This window comes from Condylostylus longicornis, unplaced genomic scaffold (genome assembly GCF_029603195.1).
Source record: "Condylostylus longicornis isolate FDR11 unplaced genomic scaffold, ASM2960319v2 ptg000015l, whole genome shotgun sequence".
Lineage (NCBI taxonomy): Eukaryota > Metazoa > Arthropoda > Insecta > Diptera > Dolichopodidae > Condylostylus > Condylostylus longicornis.
In genome coordinates, this window is record NW_026577984.1 from 841,777 (window position 1) to 863,250 (window position 21,474).

The following is a 21,474-nucleotide window of genomic DNA, read 5'->3' on the forward strand; positions in this document are numbered from 1 at the left end:
AAAGAAATCACAATATTATACTATTGCTATTGAGAATTAAATTTTTAATATTAAAAAATATAAAATTTTACCATTAAAAAGGATATTGAATATCTTCTTTTTCAAAGAGTTCCTTTGTCGTAAACAAAGTTAAATTTGAAAAAAAAACTAATGCTTTAATTTCGATTAGTTAATATTATGTAATTTTAAAGAAATGTTAAAGTTTAAGTATCAGTCACAACTAATTCAATATAAATAGGTTCGTTGTAATACCGCCGGATCTCCACATTCCCATCCACATTTGAACCAGCCCGAGTAACAACTACAATGTTGTATTAGTGAATTTAATTTATTAGTGTAATAGGCACAACTATTTATATATATGTTCTTGTGATTGTATGTTTCAAATAGCTCAGTTGGTAGAGCTTCCACCTAGAAAGCGGTAGGTCACTAGTTCGAGTCCAGTTCGAGGAGAAAATTTTTTTAATTTTTCCGCCTTTAACTAGTTCCTTTGATTACGTCATTCATCCATTGTGCAATTGTATAAAGAAATTTCCATATTAGGTTCATAATATTAGTGTAATAGGCACATTATTTATTAATTTAACAACTACACGTTGTATTAGTAAATTCAACAGACCGAGTTCTTTATAAACCTGTTTAAATCCCTGGTATTTACATTAGCAAGGTCCGTAACTGAGAATTCTTAATATTAATTTATAAGAAATTCGCAAATAATTAAAAAACTATGAACTCTAAAAATTTAAATAATATTTAAATTTTTCTGATTTAATGTTTTCTCCATTTACATTTAGCCACTATACTTTTTCATTACAGGGGTTAAAATGAAGGCTAATCACTAAACAGCTGATCAATTTAGATTTTAGCCACTGATCAGCTGCATTATTTAAACAATATTATTACTCAAAAATACTGTCAAACATCATGTAATTAAATTTTGTTATATAATTTTTAATACATTCTGCATTTTGCAGAAATTTAATTTCTTTTTTCAATATTTTCTTCCTTTAACTACATATTTGTTCCAACAAATTCTACAAGAAAAAAATTTACACATGTTTATGCTATGATTCCAACCACTAAAAGAAAAAGATTCAAAGTTAAGCATATTACAAATTTATCTGAAACATTTTAATAACAAAACTGTCATAATATATGGTCAAATCATGTCTTTACTTAAATATAATCATCAGCAAATCAAAAACAAAATGAATTGAACTTACAAATATGTTCATAAAAAAAATACAAAGTAAAAAGGATATACAAAAAAAAAAATTGTGGAAAATATAAAGAAAACCAATTATGTTAAGAAAGCAAAAAAAAAGGAAAAGAATTCTAGAATGAAAAGAAAAATTGCTGATGTAGTAGCCAATTATTTTCCATTTCAATTGTTTTTCTCTCCATATTGCATGTTTTCATGTTATATACATATACACCACATATAAGCACAATTATAAAACATGCAAACTAAAACATTCCAACATACACACATTATCTAAATTTTTTTATTATTTTGTTAAAAAAAAAAAATCTCTATTTTCCACTTTTTCCTTTCATTTTGTTCTAATTTTCTTTTTGTTTTGTAATTTTTTTAAATTAGCTTTCATTTTTCTGATGATATTCAATCTTAATTAATTAAAACTCTTTAGTTTTATAATAGAAAAAGACTGGATTTCAAAATATTCCTTATTACAGCTTTACTATAAATATGGATAACATATAGTAAGAATAAGGACTTTCAAGGGCTTGTCAATAAAATCCAAATATAAAATAAAATCTTTAAAAAGCAAATGTATAAAGGCTATGCTGGTACAAAAATCAATTAAAGAATGTATAGGAAAAATAATAAATAAATGATGAAAGAATTGTTTTTTTTTTTTTTGTATTTCTGTTTTTGTTTGAATTCAATTTCAAATTGATTTTGAAAATCAATTAAAAGCGATTTAAGTTGAAAAATTCTCATATTCCTTATAGCTATGATAACTGTTATAATTAGAGTCTATGATGGCATACTTTATTATGGCACAGAATTTTAATAAATTATAAGGAAGTTTGCTCACATACTATATTGATTTTGAATAAATAAAATATTTCTTAGTTATTTTCTACATAACAAATGAACAAACTTCACCATTTCATTACAAAATGAAATTATAATTCGTATAATTGCAATACTGTAAATTTGAGCAAGTAATATGGTTAGTTTACAAAATTTATTTTCGACGAGTTATAAATTACAATTAAAATCTGTTTTAACCGTGTTCTCTATGATGTACCTAAAATTATATGCTATATTACTCCAATTCATAAAACCCATAAGATTTATTAAAAATTTTCGAACCAGACATTTCCATTGTCAATTATTTTCACAATTCATTAATTAACGATTCTCTTACCCGCAATATAATTCTTGTTTTTAAAAAAAAAATATTATAAACGAAAAGCATTTTTCATAATGCTTATACAGAAATTTTATATTTCTAGTTTTTTACTTTTTTAATTTAATAAAGTGACCCATAATCGTGTCATTTGAAATTGATTAATTTTTATTATTGCTGCACTCATGAATTTACAATATAACTGAAAAATGAATTTATTAAAGGATTTGGAATTGAAAAGAAAAACAAAATAACAAAATATAACAAAATAATAATAAAGTCATTGACATTTCATAAAAGTTAACTAAAGGTTATTAAGGTCCTTTATAAAATATTCCATATATATAAAGTTCAACGACATATTATGCATATATGTATATATATAGTTGAAAATTAATGGGAAAAAATTTCATTCTCTAAAAATGATATTAAAAAAATTTTTTTTTTTTTATGAAAAATCAATAAATTTTTTTTCATTTCCTTTACAGTTTTAATTTATCAAAGTTTTCATCTTTGAAATAAAATTGCATATATCACTCATACATTTATATTATATAGTCAATATGCATCTTTATAAAATTAAATTAAATTTTTCTAATATCATACAAATATAAATCGGCTATTTTATAACAGATAAGAAAAAAATTAAAAATTAAAAGAAATATTAGAAAAAGAAATTTTTTAAATAAATCAAAATTTCATTCTTGAATGTTAGTAGATTATTTATTTAGACACTATTATTATTTCACATAATAAAGGGCAAAAACTTTTCATAAAAATTAGAATTAATTTTTCTGTCAAAGAAGCTTTTTTTCTTTAAAATTAATTTTGGAATATCAATTTTGTACAATTATCAACGAATTTATGATTATTCAGCAGTGATGCTGAACATACTCGTAGCACTACAAAAACAAACGATTCTAAAACCAAAATGCAATAAAATTGTATGCACACATAAACAACCAAAAATTAGTACTTATGAATTTAATTGTACTTTTGCGATTTATTTTGTATTCTAGAAAATTAGACCGATAACATTTTCAATATCAGGATTGTCTAAGCCGGGTGTTAATTTTAAAATATTAAGTGAAATTTTTTCAATATAATTTCAAATTTTAGATGCGCGCTTTATTGCAATAATAATTTATTAAAATGTGAACATTTGAACAAATAAGAAATTATAATATTTCTTGTAAATTAAAGCAAATATTGTTTTTTATGAAATTTTGGTAAAAAAAATTAAAATTAAAAATTTTAAAAATATTCCTATGAATTCTTAAGTATGTGTGTTTGATATCCGTCGCTATTATTTACTCTAAAAAACTATTTTAAATATTCAACAATTTTTTTTATTAAGGCCCCTATTTTTTTTCATATTTGACTAGAAACCTAATTTTGTATTTAGAATTTCTCACCATCTTAATACTAAAATTCCATCTGAATTGAATTTTAAAACTATCATTAATACTAAAATGTTACATATGAGATTATTTCTTATTATATACCATTAGTATACCATTATTTTACAAACATAATGTACAACACCAATATGGCCGTTTTTATATATGATAAAAGGTACCAAATTCAATATTAATAATATATACATATATGGATGCACGTATATTATACATATGAGGCCAGCTTAAAACCGTAAATGCAATTTTATATTTTTATATAATTATGTAATTTAAAATATAATTGAATAGATACCTTAATACTGTGTCTATATATATTTTTGTACATACACGAATGTTCTATATTATATATGTACATAAAATAGTTATATATAATTATATGTTATATGAATACAAAAACATATTTAGAAAATATTTTCCATTAACTTTCCACATATTTTTTTTTTTTGTAAGAAAACAATTTTTTTCTTTTAGAAAAAAAAAAGTAATTTTTAACGCTAATGTTAACACGTTTTGAAACATGCACTTTACATTATTCTTCCATTTCTTCACATTTTCTATATGTTTATTGTGTTTTTTTTTTTTTTTTTGTGAAAATCCTTATTTAAAATTTTATATCCATGTTTAAATTATATACCATATGCTAAACCATATATTAATATAGAAGAAGAATATAAACACCAAGTGTTTCGTTTAAAAATTTCTTATACCCTTAAGTGTTATAAGAATAATATGGACATTGTTGAATAATTTAACATTTTAGTTTGTCAGTTTGAAAATTATTATTTTAATGTTTAATTATTATTTTAATGTTTCCGATCAAAAAGATTTTGATCGGAATTAATCGCCAAACTCAGTCGCAAGTTGAAAGATTTAGATTCCTTAATTATGTAATTAGAAAAAAATAAACCTAATATTGACACCTATAAGTATGCAATTTTTTTTTCTTTAATTAGCTTAAATTAATTAAAAATTTTATAGGTTGAAAACTTATAAGCGTCATCCTATGTAGTATATTGGTCCACTAGCACCATTCTTTATGTTACACTCTGTTATTATTGTAATGAAATTATTGTACTTTGAACATTATTAAAGCTTGTAAAACTTAATATAGTTGTACATTCTTACATTTAAAAGAAGGAGGAAAGAAAAATATAACACTTTTTTTTTTCTTTGTCAAGTTATAATAAAAATCAGCAAATGTGAGGTTTAAATAAAATATTTTTCTTTTTCTTTTGTGTTTTGTGAAATTTTTCAATTTAAAATAAATGTACATAAACATATATTTATGCATTTGTATAATCCAAAATGAAGAACACACACACAAACACATATTATATTTTATTCAATTATACAATTTTTCATGTTCAAGTATTTTACACCTAATATTGAATTAAATAAAGTAATAAGGATTCTTAAAAAAAATTTTTTTTTTAATCAGTAGGCTCTTGTCTGTTGATTATTGAAAAAAAATAGTTTTTTTTTAATATCACTTCCTTTTTATAGGATTTTGGTGCTTCAGCTGGAATACAAGTACATTAGGATTTTAAAATTTTAAAATTCTTGAATGTTATTAAAATTATAATTGCTGTTAATGTTATATGTTGTACATAGCTATTACACACAGAAAAAATATTATTGTAAATGAAAATATAATATTGTACACAAATATTTTGCTAGGAGCATACATTCAAAACTTTATTATCCAAAAATTTTTATTAAATAAATTCTACAATACTTTCCATGTTCTCTAAATTTTTTATAACAAATTAATAAACCAAAATATGATTAATGTGCGTTGTCTTCGTTTCGGTTGCAGTATTCTCTGACAAATTAACTTTTAATAATAAATGAATTTGAATGCATTAACATCTTTCTCACTATACCCTACATGATTATATTAAATTTTTGTTCATATTTGTTAAAATTTGTTCGCTAAGATTACTGGCGACGTCAAGACGTCTCTTCTTAACAAACGTCTTTTAAACCAACAAAAATCGTTGTTTATATTAAAGGTTTCTTTTTATTTTCTGTTTCGGAATTTCGGCTTCACAAGTTGATGATTTTGAAAAATTTCCCTGAATAAAGAAACCTTTTCAACGATACGCCATATTGCTGCATTTTTTGACTTTCAGTTTTAGGATGAAAAGGTTTAAAAAAGCTCTAAAGGTTTTTCCGTTTTCTTTTGAACATAGCAAGTTTGTTTTTAACTACTTTCAAATTTATTCTTTTTAAATAAATGAAATCCAGAATTTCTTATGTAACTTTTCTCATAAGAGACCACTCACAATTGAATATTGAAATATTTTAAACTTCCTTAATATAGAACAAAATTTTATAGAAGTTTACGAAAAGGTAACTGAAAAATAATATAACCATACAAAGTTATTGAATTTTCAACATAGTGGTTTTGAATTTTTCAATATTCAAAATTATTTTTCAATACAAAAATTGTGATTTTCAAAAAAGAGTTTACATGTATTCTTTACGAGTTCTTTATATGAACTTGCATTTCTTTAAATATTCTTAATTCATTTTGATACTCTAGAAAATATTTCTATATTACATATGTAAGCAGGTTTACTATTGATAAATATTAAAGTTTTTTTCTATTATTAAATTACTAAAAACTTTACTTTTTATAAGTATATTGAAACATTTGAAAATTTTATAATGAAAATTCTCTTTTGTAATGCATCCACGTATGATAACAATATTACAAGTGTATGTACGTATATATATGGTTTTTATTATTTTTTTGTGTAACAACATCATCATCTACAAAAATATCTTAAAATGAAAGTAAATAAATTATGTTATATGAAAAAATATTTGTACAAGGTGCTATACAAAAGTTCATTTAGAACTATTTTAATTCTATATAACAATATTAGTTAGTTGAAATCCATAGTGCCTAGAAAGCTGTAGGTCACTGGTTCCAATCAAGTTCCAGGTGAATATTTTTTTAATATTTCTGCCTTCACTCGTTCCTTTGATTACGTCATCCATTTGTCTTGTAGTTGTATAAAGATATTACCATTATATAGATATTCCTATAAAAATTAAACTTTTGTACATAAATTAATTTTTCTGAAAAAAGCCAATTTAAAGTTTATAGCCCCTGAAAGTTCTAATTATGCCTTTTTTGGCAATTTATTTTTTATAGAAACCATTAATATTTTTTGAAAGTACACGTAGAAAAAAAGGAAGTTGCTTCTTTTACTGCGAAAAAATATAAGCAACCCTTACAATAACAAAATAGCTTTATGAACGAGTCAAAGCATAAAAACTAAAAAAAAATTTCTCTCCGAACTGGACTCGAAGTATTGAGCTGTCCCTTTCTAGGCGGACGCTCTACAAATAGAGTTACAGAGGTATGAAGAAATTTTCGAGAAATCGTTCTTCACATTGCGTTTAACTGTGACCTAGTCGTAATTTAGTCGTCTAATCTACCTTGTAAAATAACGAAATGTAAATTTTCAGGAACTTTTTAGGAAGGCATACTGTATATAATAGTACACTTATATTAAGTAGATTTCGAGAAATTCATAATAATTAAAACTTGAGAAATAAATTTTAAAAAAGAACTAAAAGTTTAAAATAAAGGTTATTTTTTAAAATTATGAATGAAAATGAACTTGATTAGTAAAGTTTTAATGTATTTTTCAAAAAATACATACACACATACTCTATATATACGACTTGTATCTATTGAAATTGGTTCGTATAATTTTTTTCTTTTTATAAAGTATTTTACAATTATGTTGCTATACTTATATAGATACGTCCATTTGAAAATTTTCAAATAATATTTTAATTAAAAATTCACTTTCATTTTTGTATTACACTGTATATGTTGCTCAATTATTTTTATATTGAATCAAAATTCTTGTTTTCAAATATTCTAATGTCTAAAATATTGAATGAAATACATACTTCTATTATATATATATTTTTTTTAATTTTATAATAAATTTTAAATATTAAAACCACTCCAAAGAAAATTTTGAAACTCAGGTGTGTGATAACATAAATTTCTTTATGATTTCAATAAGACTACTTTTTCCATTCATATATATACATTATTTTTATTCTGTAAATATTGACACAATTACAAAATAATTCTAATAATCTAAACTAATGTAGTACTTTTATGTATAATAATATCTTTTTATTGTAATAATAATTAAAAAAAAATTTTAATTACAATTTTATAATAGAAAATAGTTATTATGCTATGAAGAAAGTTTTGAAAACATAAAAGAAATCTTTTATATAATATTACATATTTTCCCGATTAGTAGGTCACTTACTTAGCAAGCCAGAACAGTCTATAGCCAAACAGGCATTGGAATACAATTCTCAGGGTAGGCGAAACATCGTTAGATCTAAGTGTAATTAATGAAGAACCAAAGAAAAATAAATAACTACTTCAGGCAAGAATTGGGCGCAAATAAGGACAGGTGTTTGAAAGAAAAAAAATAGCATTTTGAAAATAAAATTGTGAGAGCCGGCCAGTAATCATATGATCAAAATTCAAGAATTTTTATTATAATATACTAAAACTGCTGGTTTAATCACATGGTTTAGATAGAATAAAATACGAAACGGGGCTTAAATATTATCGTGGTGAAAAAGTACTTTGATTCTTTTATTGTATATGTTTGTAAAAAACAATAACGGTTCAACTTATTTAGTCAAAAACTAAGTAGCTAAGGTAACGTAACTCTAAACTACATGAACTATTCGTGAGCTACTATTAATTCATAAATTAGCTAATCATTATAGAGAGCTGCTAATTAATTCATAACTTTCTCAGAGTCCTTAACAGAAAAGTCGTCAATTTTAAAATTGAAATACCAATCGTCTACATTTCTTTTTTACGTGAATATTTGATTGCATTATTAAAATATAAATTTATAGAAATACAAGATAGAAACCTTTATAAAAATTCACAAAAAAAAAATGCATTATAATTGATGAAATTCCTATTTGTCAATGCCTTAACTATAAAATTAACAATTAAATATTTTTTTTTTTCATAGAATTTATATTTTGTAATTAAAAGAATATTAATTTTTAACAATTCTTATCAATATATTTCATAACAAAAAAAAAAGTATTAAATTTCATTTATGAATCTCATAAATCTATTAAAGAATTGTTTAATTAAAAACAAAATAAAAATACTCATAATTTCAATCAACAAAAAAAAAACAAAAGAGTCAACACCGTTCATTCTCATTTAATTAAATGTGTAAATTAACATAAATAACTTAATTTTCAAAAAATAAATAAAAATACGCGAATTTTTTTTTTGCAAAATTAAAACATAATTTGTTGTCATTATTTATAAAATCAATAAATATTGTGATAAAGTTAATTACATGTTAATTAACTAATAAATACCAGGAAAAAAAAAACTAGATCAAAAAAAAACAAACCTTAATAAAATCTACTCATTAATTACCATTGGAAATTAAAAATTTTGAAAATTATTAAAGTTAAACAATGATTAAAATGATATTAAATTAATAACACTCAAGGGCTTTGAAGTTTTTATCATAATAATTTATTTGATAATTAATGAGTGAGTTAATAATAAATTAATAAAAAAAAAAAATAATAATCAAAATTTTTTTATACACAAAATATTTAATTAATTAATTGTAAATACTTTTTGCAAACTAAAATTAAATTAATATAATATTTATTTAATTTAATTAGTCCTCCTTATTAATTTCAAGAGTCAATTAACTAAATGTTTAACATATCCTTCTTGCACATATTAAAGACACGGATAAATAGCTAAAATTTTTGTATTTAATTAAATTGAGGTCAAAATTTTTAAAAGAGAAATGAAGTTTGAAAATTTTTTATCAAATCTATTTCCTTAAATTCTAAATATATTACTTGACAACTGAATATTAGGACACCTGCGCATCTCACTTCTACACAAAAAAATTTTTAATTTTAAATAAATCATGGTGACCGTAAAACGATTAGCTAGTTGTGAATCTTTTAAAGCTAACTTTGTGAATTTTAAAAAATCAAAAAACAAATAGCATATATATACTTTTTTTTTAAACTGTAATAAACAATTATTAACTCAAACTTTTAGAGCAAGAATTAAAAGAGCCGACACTTAACTATAAGTAAAAAATAGTTTTTTCATCGTGTCTTTCCTCAGTGAAAAATCAAGCTTCTGTTTGTATTTGTTGCATAAACTCAGTATACTAATGATAAGTTCATGTTTCCCATAATTGGTCCTATGACAAGGAACTATGAAAACATTAGGGAAACGAGACCTAAAGTGAAAATTTTAATGAAAATATCCGGGGATATTAAGTCAATTTTTATAAGCTGGAAAGTGATTAACACATTCACGACATCACATCTTATTCCCATAGTGTGGGTAAGTCATTAATTTGAGTCTATGTTCTTAAGGTGGAAGAATGATAGGGTCTTCAGAAGGAAATGTATATTGTAATATGATGACTATTACGAAGCACATTCAAAAAAACCCAATATTGAGCCAGTTTTATGAAACCCAATATTAAGCTTGATCTGCTAATGGTATAGTGGTTTATAAATGATAATCTTCTATCGAAGCAAACAAGTTGTTAATATATATGGCCGTCGCTTAACCAATTTTACTCTGTATGGTGGCTTGGTTCAAAAATTACACTCGCTAAAAATTCTCATTATGTACGAAAAGCATAGAGGTTTACAAAATGAGTTGAATACTGTCAATATATACAGGGTGATTCAGAAAGTTATACAACATATATGTATTATTGGTTGGAAGATTGAAAATGGGTAATGGTATTTTTGTATAACTTTCTGATTCACACTGTATATGAGATGTTCGTAAAAATAAAACGATCATATTGGTAAAAACTCTTGATTCTAGACTTACTCATTTCTAAAGAAAAGTGGAAAAGGAGCATATTTATCGAACGAGAATATTTTCAATGTCAACTTTAAAAAATAATATCAATTTATATTGAATAAAAGTCTCGAAAAATATTATTATTTTAGATAAAATTTAATTTAAATAATTTCTAATTTATGTATAGGATTACAAACTTTATTTTCCAATAAAAGTTCATAAAATTCTTTTTAAAAATATAGAAAATTTCTTTTACCTTGTGATATAATTAAAACAATATATACATATTATATATAAGTGTACGATTGGATGTTTATATATGTATATAGAATTAATTGTCCTGGTATTTAATTTCAGAAAATTCATCTTAGTTTTGTCTTAATTTTTAATTTAATTTTTCATATAAATTAAATGACATTGTGAATTTCGTCTATATTATTCTTTCTAAAATCTAATTAATTATTTGGTAATTTTCTTTGTTGGTACTTTTTTTTGTCTTTTCTATTTAATCTTTCCATTTTTTGTTTTTCTTTTTTCGTTTCTTAAATTTTTCAGAGGTTTTATTTTTCTTTGGATATTTTCAAAATTTCAAGGATAATTTTTACGTCTTTTAATTACTTGTCATTATCATTTCCTTGCTAATGGGTTTAAATTTTCAAAAAAAAAAAAAACAAAAATAAGAGAAAAAGAAACTTAACAAAGCAATCAAAGAAATGTACATTATAATAATGTTCCTAGTATATATACGTACATATATTTTAACATTTTAATTTAAAAAAAAAAAAAACAAAGAAAAATGAAAACTTCCATCTTCTTTTAACTATATTAAAAGTCTTTACCAAAAAAAAAAGAGTCAAAATAACAATAATTGCAAAATAGAAAAAAAAAAAAAAAAACAAAATATATTATAATTGTAGTATCCTTTCAGATGTACATAATATATCCTTTTTGAAAAGTGAAGTCAAGAAAAGCAATTAATTCTATTGCATATTCTATTTAGCCTTAAAAATGTACATTGAAAAATTTCTTCTCCTTATACTACACTATTATTTTTCATGTTCGTGATTATAATCGGAACTAAAGAAAATTACTATAGTGAGAATATAATAAAATCTATTAAAAACTTAAGGTAACTTAGCAGTTGTTATATAAATGGGATAAATGCACATTATTCAATAAAATTTATATAAAATTTATTGGAAAGTAGTATAATATAACACTTCAATTAGAATGCTTTATTTAATTTACTTAATTCTGTATATAGATATAAGGTGTTGGGAAATGTATTACTTATAAAAAATATTTAGAAATATTGCATTATTATAAATTGTGTTGGGTGTAGATAAACCCAGATAAGGGTTATAAATTGACCTAACTGGAACAAAGAGTCAGATATCTCTTAAATAATATTCTTAAAGAATAACAAACACAGGTGATTATAAATTTAATATTATTTTCCCTCAAAATATTCCAGAAATTGTACAGAAATTATCCATATCTATTTTGTCTCTCATTCATTTTAAATTTACGACCAATTTAGATCAAGATGGTATAGCCAAATATTAAAAAGGAAGGAATTTTTGGTATGCGCCGACAAAAAATTTCAAAATATAAAATATTCAGCATTTTAATATTCTGAAAACACTTGGAATTTTTCGTATTTCTTGTATTTGCCTAAACAATATATCTTAATCAATTTGAGAAAATTGCATACTTTCAAATTTTTACAAAATAACAGCAAATATTTGAACAAAATTGATACTTCAAAATTAACCAAATTAAAAAGTAGATACAAAAATTTTGGAAAAAACAAAAAAGAAGAAAAATTGAGGAAAAAAAACTAAAACATAAACAACTTTTGTGTAGCTATTAAAAATGAAAATTTTTGGTTTTTTCTTATTTTTTACTTTTTGAAATGATGTGAATAATTTAACTTAATTCTCCTTAGATTGCATACTTTGAAGATTTTTCTCTATTCCTGCACTTTATTTTATACTTTATTTATTTTTTATGTTTTTCTTTCCTTTTTTTTTCTTAAAGGAAAATTTCCTTTCTTGCATTTTCTTATTTCAAATATAGTTATAATACAAAAAAATTTTTACTCCTTTCTTCCTTTCTTTTTTTTTTGAGTATAATAGACCATTACCTCTTTAGAATCACAAAAAAAAAAAAAATAAATAATAATTTTGATGGTAGTGTAGTTTTGGATTTGAAGCAGCTTTTCTTGATATTTTTTTAAGATGCTTCCAGCTAAATTCTATATCTTTCTCCATATTACCATGGTATATCAAGAAATGTAATGCACATATACAGGCAAATAAATTCGATACATTATAATACACCCTTTCATCCTTAATATACAGCAATTTATTATAGTAAAGTTAAAAACTTACATGATAACTTCAATGTGTATTGTATACTCGTATATGTATTCAAATGTATTATGCATTATATAAGTATGTATAAAAAGAAAATTAACAAAAAAAAAAAAAAATTTAAAAAAACCACAATCTGAAAATTTCTAAGATCTTCATGCCATAAAAGTATTTCTTCACAAATTTTATCGTTTTAAAACATCATTAAATAGCCAAAAGGCTTAACGAAAAATAAAGGAAGGAAAAAAAAACAGAGTAGACCTTTCAATATCAGGCTATTAAAAAGAAATAAGGGTATTAAAAGAAGAATATTATTCAAGTAGAAAAATTTACGAATGAAATCTGAATAAAGCATATGTACACACATATATACAAACACTTAATACTCATAAACAGAGAGTTTCACAAAAATTGGAGTTTTTACTTCATTTTCAACATTATTTAACAAAGGCATGTAAAAATAATTGTTAATAAAAAATTTTTGTAAACGTACTTCAAAAACTTTAATTTTTTTTAAAGGCATGTTTAAAAATTATTAATGCACATTTTGGTATAATAATACGTATAATAAGATGCAATAATTAAGACAAGTGTGCAATTAAAATTTTGTTTTTAATAAAACTGAATAAAATTTACAATTATGATGCGTTTAGTGGTTTTTAATAATTTTATGTTTTGATTGCATCTTACAATACAAGTTTATTAAAGTTTATGAATACATTTAATGTCTGCTTAGACTTTTTTAACTCAATATAATCAGTGGATTTATTTAGCTTTTAATTTTTAAATCAAAATAGACCACAACTATAGTAAAATCATTTAATGGGTTAAATATGTTTTCTCTTTCCTGAAAAAATTCTTAATAAATATTAAAAGCTTAAATTTTATAAGAAGTGCGAAATATTTTAAAGAAAGGAATTTGTTGATGTTTAAAATACTTTTTATATGATAAAAATATTATAATCTAAGTGAAAATAATAAGTGTAATTTGAGTGGCTCAGAACCAAAAGGTGCCTAATCCTCACTCCCAAAATTTTTGCTTTTTTGTTGAAAGTTTATATAAATTACGTAAAAATAATATCTTCATAAAAATAAACGAAAGCTAAACCTTTTATTATTTTCTTTTCGAACAAATTACAAAGTGAAAGATTTTATGAGTATCTTAAGAAAACAAAATATTAAATTTCATTTATTTCGGTAAAAAATTAATGTGGCTTAGGCCGCTTTAATTCTGAGCCTCTTATTTAATATACAATTGTAAGAATTTTGCAACAATAGCCACATGTATTTTCTCAATAAGAGGCGCATAAGAGCCGAGCAAAATGTTCTTTTACATTTGTTTAACAAAATCTAATAACTTCTACTATTAATATTTCTGAAACACATAAAATTTAAAAAAATTAAAAAAATTTAAAAATTTGCATGCTTTTAGGTGAAAACGAATTTATCTTGCATAATACGGTACAAAAAATGTTTGTGTCAACGAAATACTCTTAAATTCAAAATTCGTAACTTAATAACTGCAAGACGATTAATGCTCTCTAATTTTGGAATTGCTGCTCCCTGTCTCTTAAAAATTTTGTTTACTTTCATTAACTTTTTAAATAATAATTTTCTTTACCTATAATATTTTAAATAAATGTGACAATTGATTAAGATAATTTTTGACTTTTTATTAATTTGTCATTTTAATTTTGAAATTTTGTTAATATATTATTTTTAAACACAAATTATATTTAATTATATAAAGTACAAACAGCGATATTTCATAATTTATTTGATTAATAATTTAAAACTCCATTCGAAATTACATAAAAAATAATAAATTTTTAAAACATTATTCGCGATTTTCATTGCAACTACTATCAAATTTAGTTTTCTCTCGAATGTTAATTTTTCTCTAGAGAATTTAGGAACGCAATATTCTTATAACAGGTATCTTAAAATATTTGTTGGAGGCATTAAACCGCGCGCATTGTACAACCTATGAAACTATCACTGTTTCATATGAAATAAAACAATGATCATCCTGAACAATATCGTCCAGAATTTCACCTACATATTTGCAATTTAATTATTAAATCAACTTCAAATGAACTCTTATGCACTTTCATTAAATTTAAAATCTTATTATATAATACGGATATGTGATTTTTGCATCCTTGAAATAAAATTTAATCCACTTCATATTGAATATTTCTTTTTTTTTTTTAATTTTTGATATTTGAGTATATATTTACATAATACATATATGCTATAATAGTTCTTAATAACCTTTAATAATACAAATTTCCAAAAAAAAAGCAACAAAAACACAAATATTTCAATTTTATTTATGTTATGGGGGATATAAATATTTCAAAACTAAATCTCTCTAAAAGTTCACAACTATTTACAAGTTAAAGAATCTCCTGAGAATTATATAATATTTTTTTTTTAAATATATTTATATACATTATTCTTATATAACATTTTATTCTTTAAATGGGCTAATATGTATATGACCCAAATGATTTTATGTGAAGAGTGTATAACAACAAAAAAAATCTGATGTGGTCAGCACATAACCGACCGCATTGTGTATTGTCTAGTTAAATGAAAGTGTTACAGAATATTATAAAAATGTCTGTTAAATACTTCTTTCCAATTTTTAGGACATTAGTAAGCTTATAGTTAACATACTTAGAAAAATGTAAATTTGGCTCTTAGTAGAGTTTCGCTTTGTGCTACCCGAATTCCCTGAAATGCTCGCCAGTTAGTTTCGGTAACAACCAGAACTCAAATATCAAATTTCAAGAAATTCCATCAATTTGTTCTATGGATATGGTGAAAAATGTAAAATCGGCCCGCAAATCAGTTTTCGAGCCCTGATTTTTCCAAAAAATTTATATGTTCATTGTTTTAATACGAGGAGTTCATATATTAAATTTCAATGAAATCGGTTGATTATTTCTCTTTATATACACAAAAATGTATATTTGGCCCGTAGTAAACGTCTAGTTGCCAATGCCTGATTTCTTCCAAAACATACGAATTTTTGCGGACGGTCGAGCTGAGCTTATATATAAAATTTCAAGTAAATCGGTTGAATATTTTCTTCAAAATGTTCAAAAATGTAAAACAGGCCCGCTAAAAAGTGCAGTTCCCGAGGCCTGATATATACCAAAAGTTGATCGATCCGTGCCATGGTGGAAACAAACTTACATATAAAATTTCATCAAAATCGGTTCAGCCGAACTTGAGATACACGCGTGCACACACAGACCGACAGACGGACAGACCGACAGACCGACAGACCGACAGACCGACAGACCGACAGACCGACAGACCGACAGACCGACAGACCGACAGACCGACAGGTTGCTAAAAATAGTTTATTTACACTTCCCTGCTATGGAGAAGTACGTTCCCACCGAAAACTCGATATGCAAAATTTGTTGCCATCACATAACCTACCTATTGTTTGCACAATACGGTCGGTAAAAACAACAGAGTAAAAACAAAAAATCAAACAAAATTGTCTGAAAATTTTGTAAATTTAGATAAAATTGCTTGTATCTTATTTCTTCATCCTTGTAACATTGCAAATTTTTTTTTTCCGTATACTTTATTTTTTTTTAATAATAGCTAATATCATTACATAGAGTAGAGTAGATTATATTACATTGATGTATGAATATAATAGTTATTCTATTTAATAAGTAGATATCCTTGTTAAGTTTTTGTATTTTTTATTTTTTTGGCTTTGTTGTTGTTTCGATTTTTCTATAAAAGTTGTCTGGATGTAATAGTTTATGGATGTTATTCACACTTTTTTTTTGTATTTTGTTTCTTGGTATAACTCTCTTTGTTCTCTTATTCTTTAATTTTTTTTTTGGTGCTTTATTTTTTTTTTGTTTTTTTTTTTCTATTTGTTTTTTTTTATTTTATCGTTCTTTTGTTTTATCTATTAGTTTGCTTTTTAAGACAGTTTAAGACAATAACAGTTAAGTTGGGTTGATCTTTATTTTGTTATTATTTTTCTTATTTTTTTTCTTACTTTATGCTCGTCTTTATTATACTTATTTTTCTATTTTATATATTCGTTATTTTTTTCTTTATCATCATTTCTAAATCGTTTATAACGATTGTTATATTCTTTTTTAAATGGTTTTTGATAGTTAAGCTAATGAACGCTATAAGAACTATATAGAACACATATCTTTATGATAATATAATGTTATATAATATGTATATTAGTAAGATATTGTATAGGTGCGCAAAGTGGAGTCTCCTTATAGTGAACGGCCAAAATCATTTTATTTTGTTCTTAAAATGGAAATTTTTTAATACAAGCTGCATTAGAACAAAGATTTTTTTTGCATGGATTACTCGTTGTATAACAGATTTCACTGTTAGCTCAACATTTTCTTAACGTTTTTTATAGTTAATTATTAGAAAAATTTGGTTTATGAATTAAAAATTGGAAAGAAAATGGAGCATACGTCAATTTTACATTAAATAGTTTGTTAAAATGATAAACGAGAACAAACGGAACGAGACAAAATTGTTACTACTTTGATCATTCTTTTTTCAAAAGAGTAATTATGTCTCAAGAATTTCTCATATTAATTTAAAAAAGATTATTTGGCTAATATATGAATATTTTAGAATAAATGGCGTTTTGAAACATAACTGAACGTAATATAATGTAACGTAATGTGAGGCAACGTAACAGAATGTATCGCATCGTAAGGTAGCGTAATGCAACGAGACGCTACATCGCATAACGTATTAATGTTGTAAACAATAATAATTTATACTGTTTATGAAAATAAAATTTTAGGAAAATATGGAGGCCCCTTGTATAAACGAAATTAGAAAAATTCAACCCTGTCTATTAGTACAAAAACCCTGTGTAAAATAATTAACATGTAAAAGAAATGAGATAAGAAAAATAGTAAAAAAGAAGTGATAGGTGACGTAAAGAATAAAGAAAAGTAAGAATAGTGCAATGTTAATAGAAAAAGAAAAGAAGTGAATAACAAAAATAAAAAAAAGGAAAAACAAAATAAAGTTCACTGTTTCAATAAGATGCTCTTCATCTTCTTCCTTCTTCGTCTCTGTTTTTTTTTTCCTTTTATTTTTCTTCTTTTTCTGTTCATTCATTTTAATTCTATGCAAATATTGACTTTTCTTATATTGTAAATTTGGTTCCTTTTTAATTTTTTCATAGCTTTTCAAATTTTAGTTGTGTTTTCTTTTTCTGCAGTTATTGTCATATTCCATACACAATATACATATACTTATATTGTACTTTGATGTCAATGCAAAATTCCGGACTATTATTATAGAAACGGAAATTTTCGGTTTTCGTCATTCTTTTGTTTTAATAGGGTGTAAAAAAGAGGAGATTAAAATATCAATTGAGGGACATTTTTAATAAAGAGAAAATGTCATTTCTATTGTTGATTTAAAGAATAATATTTTAAAATAATGATATTTCATCCTGTATTTTATTCTTTAAATCATTCTTTGCATATATTTAGGAACAATTAAAATGATAATGTATTTGATATAGATAAGAAAGGATAAATGAATTATCAAAGAGAAATTTAATGATTTATTGAATCAAATTAAACATCAAATTAAGGTTTCCCGATTAAGTTGCACCTATATATACACATAATATATATATTATGTTAAAATAATAGATTATTATTTGATGAAAAGTACAATTGAATATTATTTGAAGAAATTTTCTATTTATACATTAGATTTTAATTATCTTTAAAGTGTGATAAAGCTAATATTTTTTCACAATACGTGCATATAAGAGTTCATAGCAATAGATAAATGGTTGAGAAAGAACTTGGATTGAAAAGCAAAACTTCCCAAAGTCAAACGTCTGCCTTAAATGCTTTTAAGGCAAAAACAGAATCTAATTAAATTTTACAGGCAAACAAATAATTTATATATTATATAAAATAAAATTATAAATTACTTAAATTTCTTAAAATTTGTTTTCTTCTTTTCTCTTTACAGTACCAAGTCAACCACGTAACGTTACTATTTTAAATGTAACATCAGATACAATAAAACTATCATGGTATGAACCAGAAAATCAAAATGGTGCCATTGTTGGTTATCATATTTTTTATGTACATGACAATCAAACCGAAGTAGCTATTGTTAAAAATTTCGGTAATTCAGCTGGTCCACTTCTAAACTGTGTTTTAGATAAATTAAGTAAGTTTAAATTTTATATATTTTTTTTTATTTTATTTAATAATAATAATGCAACGATTTTTCTTTTTTTTTATTAAATTAACATAAATCAAAAAAAAAAATATAAGAGAAAATCGTCTTTAGCCTTAAAAAAATTATATTAAACGAGAATAGGTAGAGTTGACCGTGTCAACTCTGTGATACCCACACAAAGAAATTATTTTAAGTGCTTAGTGTTAATTACCACGCTCTTCTATACGTGCTCCGGTTTTAATTCGTTTATGAAAAATTTCAGCTCTGCAATTTCAATAGTTTCCATAATATACGAACAAACGATTTTTGAAGTTATATGGCAGCACCACTACCAGTCAAGAAGTTTTTATTAGTTTTATTAAATATACGAACCCTAATGAAATATTTGCTTGTGCGAAGCGAAATTTCAATACTTTCGGTTCATTAATTTCTGAGATATAGTTCAAAAATTCTTGAATTTGTAGGGCAGCTACACAAAACACTGTCTCGATATCACATCCAATTTAAATAAGTTTTCGGTATTTACTGTTATAAATCATTTGTGAAAATTCGATGAGCATAGCTCAATTAGTTTTTGGGTTATCGTTTTAATGGACAAACAAACGGACAGACGTCATTAAATCGAATCAGAATTCGACGCTGATCAAAAACATGCTTTTATATCTATGTCTCAGACCATTATTATTTCTTCATGCAATAGAAATGATAACACAAATTTATTATACGCTTCCAACATACGTTCGCACAGACATAAAGAGTAATAATTTTCTTCTTAACAAGCCACTAAAATATTATTGGAATATTTTAGGAAGTTGCTGATGAAATCATCCGGAACAAATTATTGAATAATTTTAATTTTGCAAAAACAAAAAATTTCAAACATTATTCTATTTATCTTAATGTTTATGAGTTTTTTTTAGTTCAAAACAAAACTAATGTTCTTATACGATCTAATGTTTGTTAACAATGCAATAACAAATCCTTAGAGATTTCGTATAGATATTAATTATACAGGAAATACATTAGGAAATTACTACGTATATTAACGATGTGTTTGTATGTAATATCAAAATACTTTCCATGCGTATCTATAAACGTATATACACACTTAAAATATAAGTGTGTGTAATTATAATAGACATTTTTAAAATTATGTGATAATATTCTAATTATTATATTAAAGTTTAATAATGTAATTATAATATAACCCATAGGATTTCTATTTTAAAATTTTTTTATCCTTTTTTCAAAATTTTAGTTATTTTTTTTTAATTTTTTGTTTTTTCTTAAAAATATTCCTACATAATAATAATTATACACGTACCTCTTAATAAAACAATCCTTTTTTTATTATTCATTTATTATAATATATTTATTCCCAATTTTATTAATTATATAAAAGTTTGTACCCTTATCTTAATAATCCCTCTCATTTAATACAAGATACATACATGTATACGAATACGTTGTATGCCTCATATTGTTATATATACTTCTATGATTATTATAATAATATTTTCATATTAAAATATATTTTTCTTATACATAATTATTTTAAAATAAGATATGCAACAAGATAAAATTATAACAATTATATAGTAAAGTAAATATTTCATAAAATATATAGAATCTCTTATAATATACTCTATTAATATGTATATATTTTATGTGAAAACCTATATAACAATAATTATTATTGAAATGAAATTTTAACAAAATTGAAAGAAATAATTTCTTTTATTTTATATAATTTTACATTACTAGCCGATATTATAAGAAAACTGGTATAAAATTATACAAAATAAAATTTATATAATAAATGTGCATAAAAATTTAACTGTGCGTAATTTCTAAGAATAAATTACTTTTCCAATTTTATAATTTGAAAATAAAAAAAAAAACATCTTTAATAACTATTCACATAAATTATTATAACATTTAAAGGGATTATAATATATGTGCACATGTATGTAATTATAATTTATTTTTGCTTGAGTAAATTAAGTAAATATTTAAAAAGTTAAAGGGCAAATTAAAATGTTACCAAAACATTATAATAAAATGAATTCATATTAATATTTTAGAGTTATTCCGCCTCTTCTCGAAAGTAACAAATATTCAAATTAAAAATTTCAAAGTTCAATAATAATATAGAGTTCAACAATTGAATTTTT

The 21,474-nt window shown here is 23.4% G+C and overlaps 1 protein-coding gene across 3 annotated transcripts in view; it reads left to right on the forward strand.

The window, feature by feature from the left end:
- LOC129605853 (tyrosine-protein phosphatase 99A) overlaps positions 1-21,474 on the forward strand; it is a 128,823-nt gene that overhangs the window by 40,967 nt on the left and 66,382 nt on the right. For all 3 annotated transcript variants that reach the window (XM_055515829.1, XM_055515831.1, XM_055515830.1), the window contains one exon: positions 19,085-19,288. In XM_055515829.1, coding sequence (XP_055371804.1) covers positions 19,085-19,288 — 204 coding nt within the window. The remainder of the gene's footprint in view (positions 1-19,084; positions 19,289-21,474) is intronic.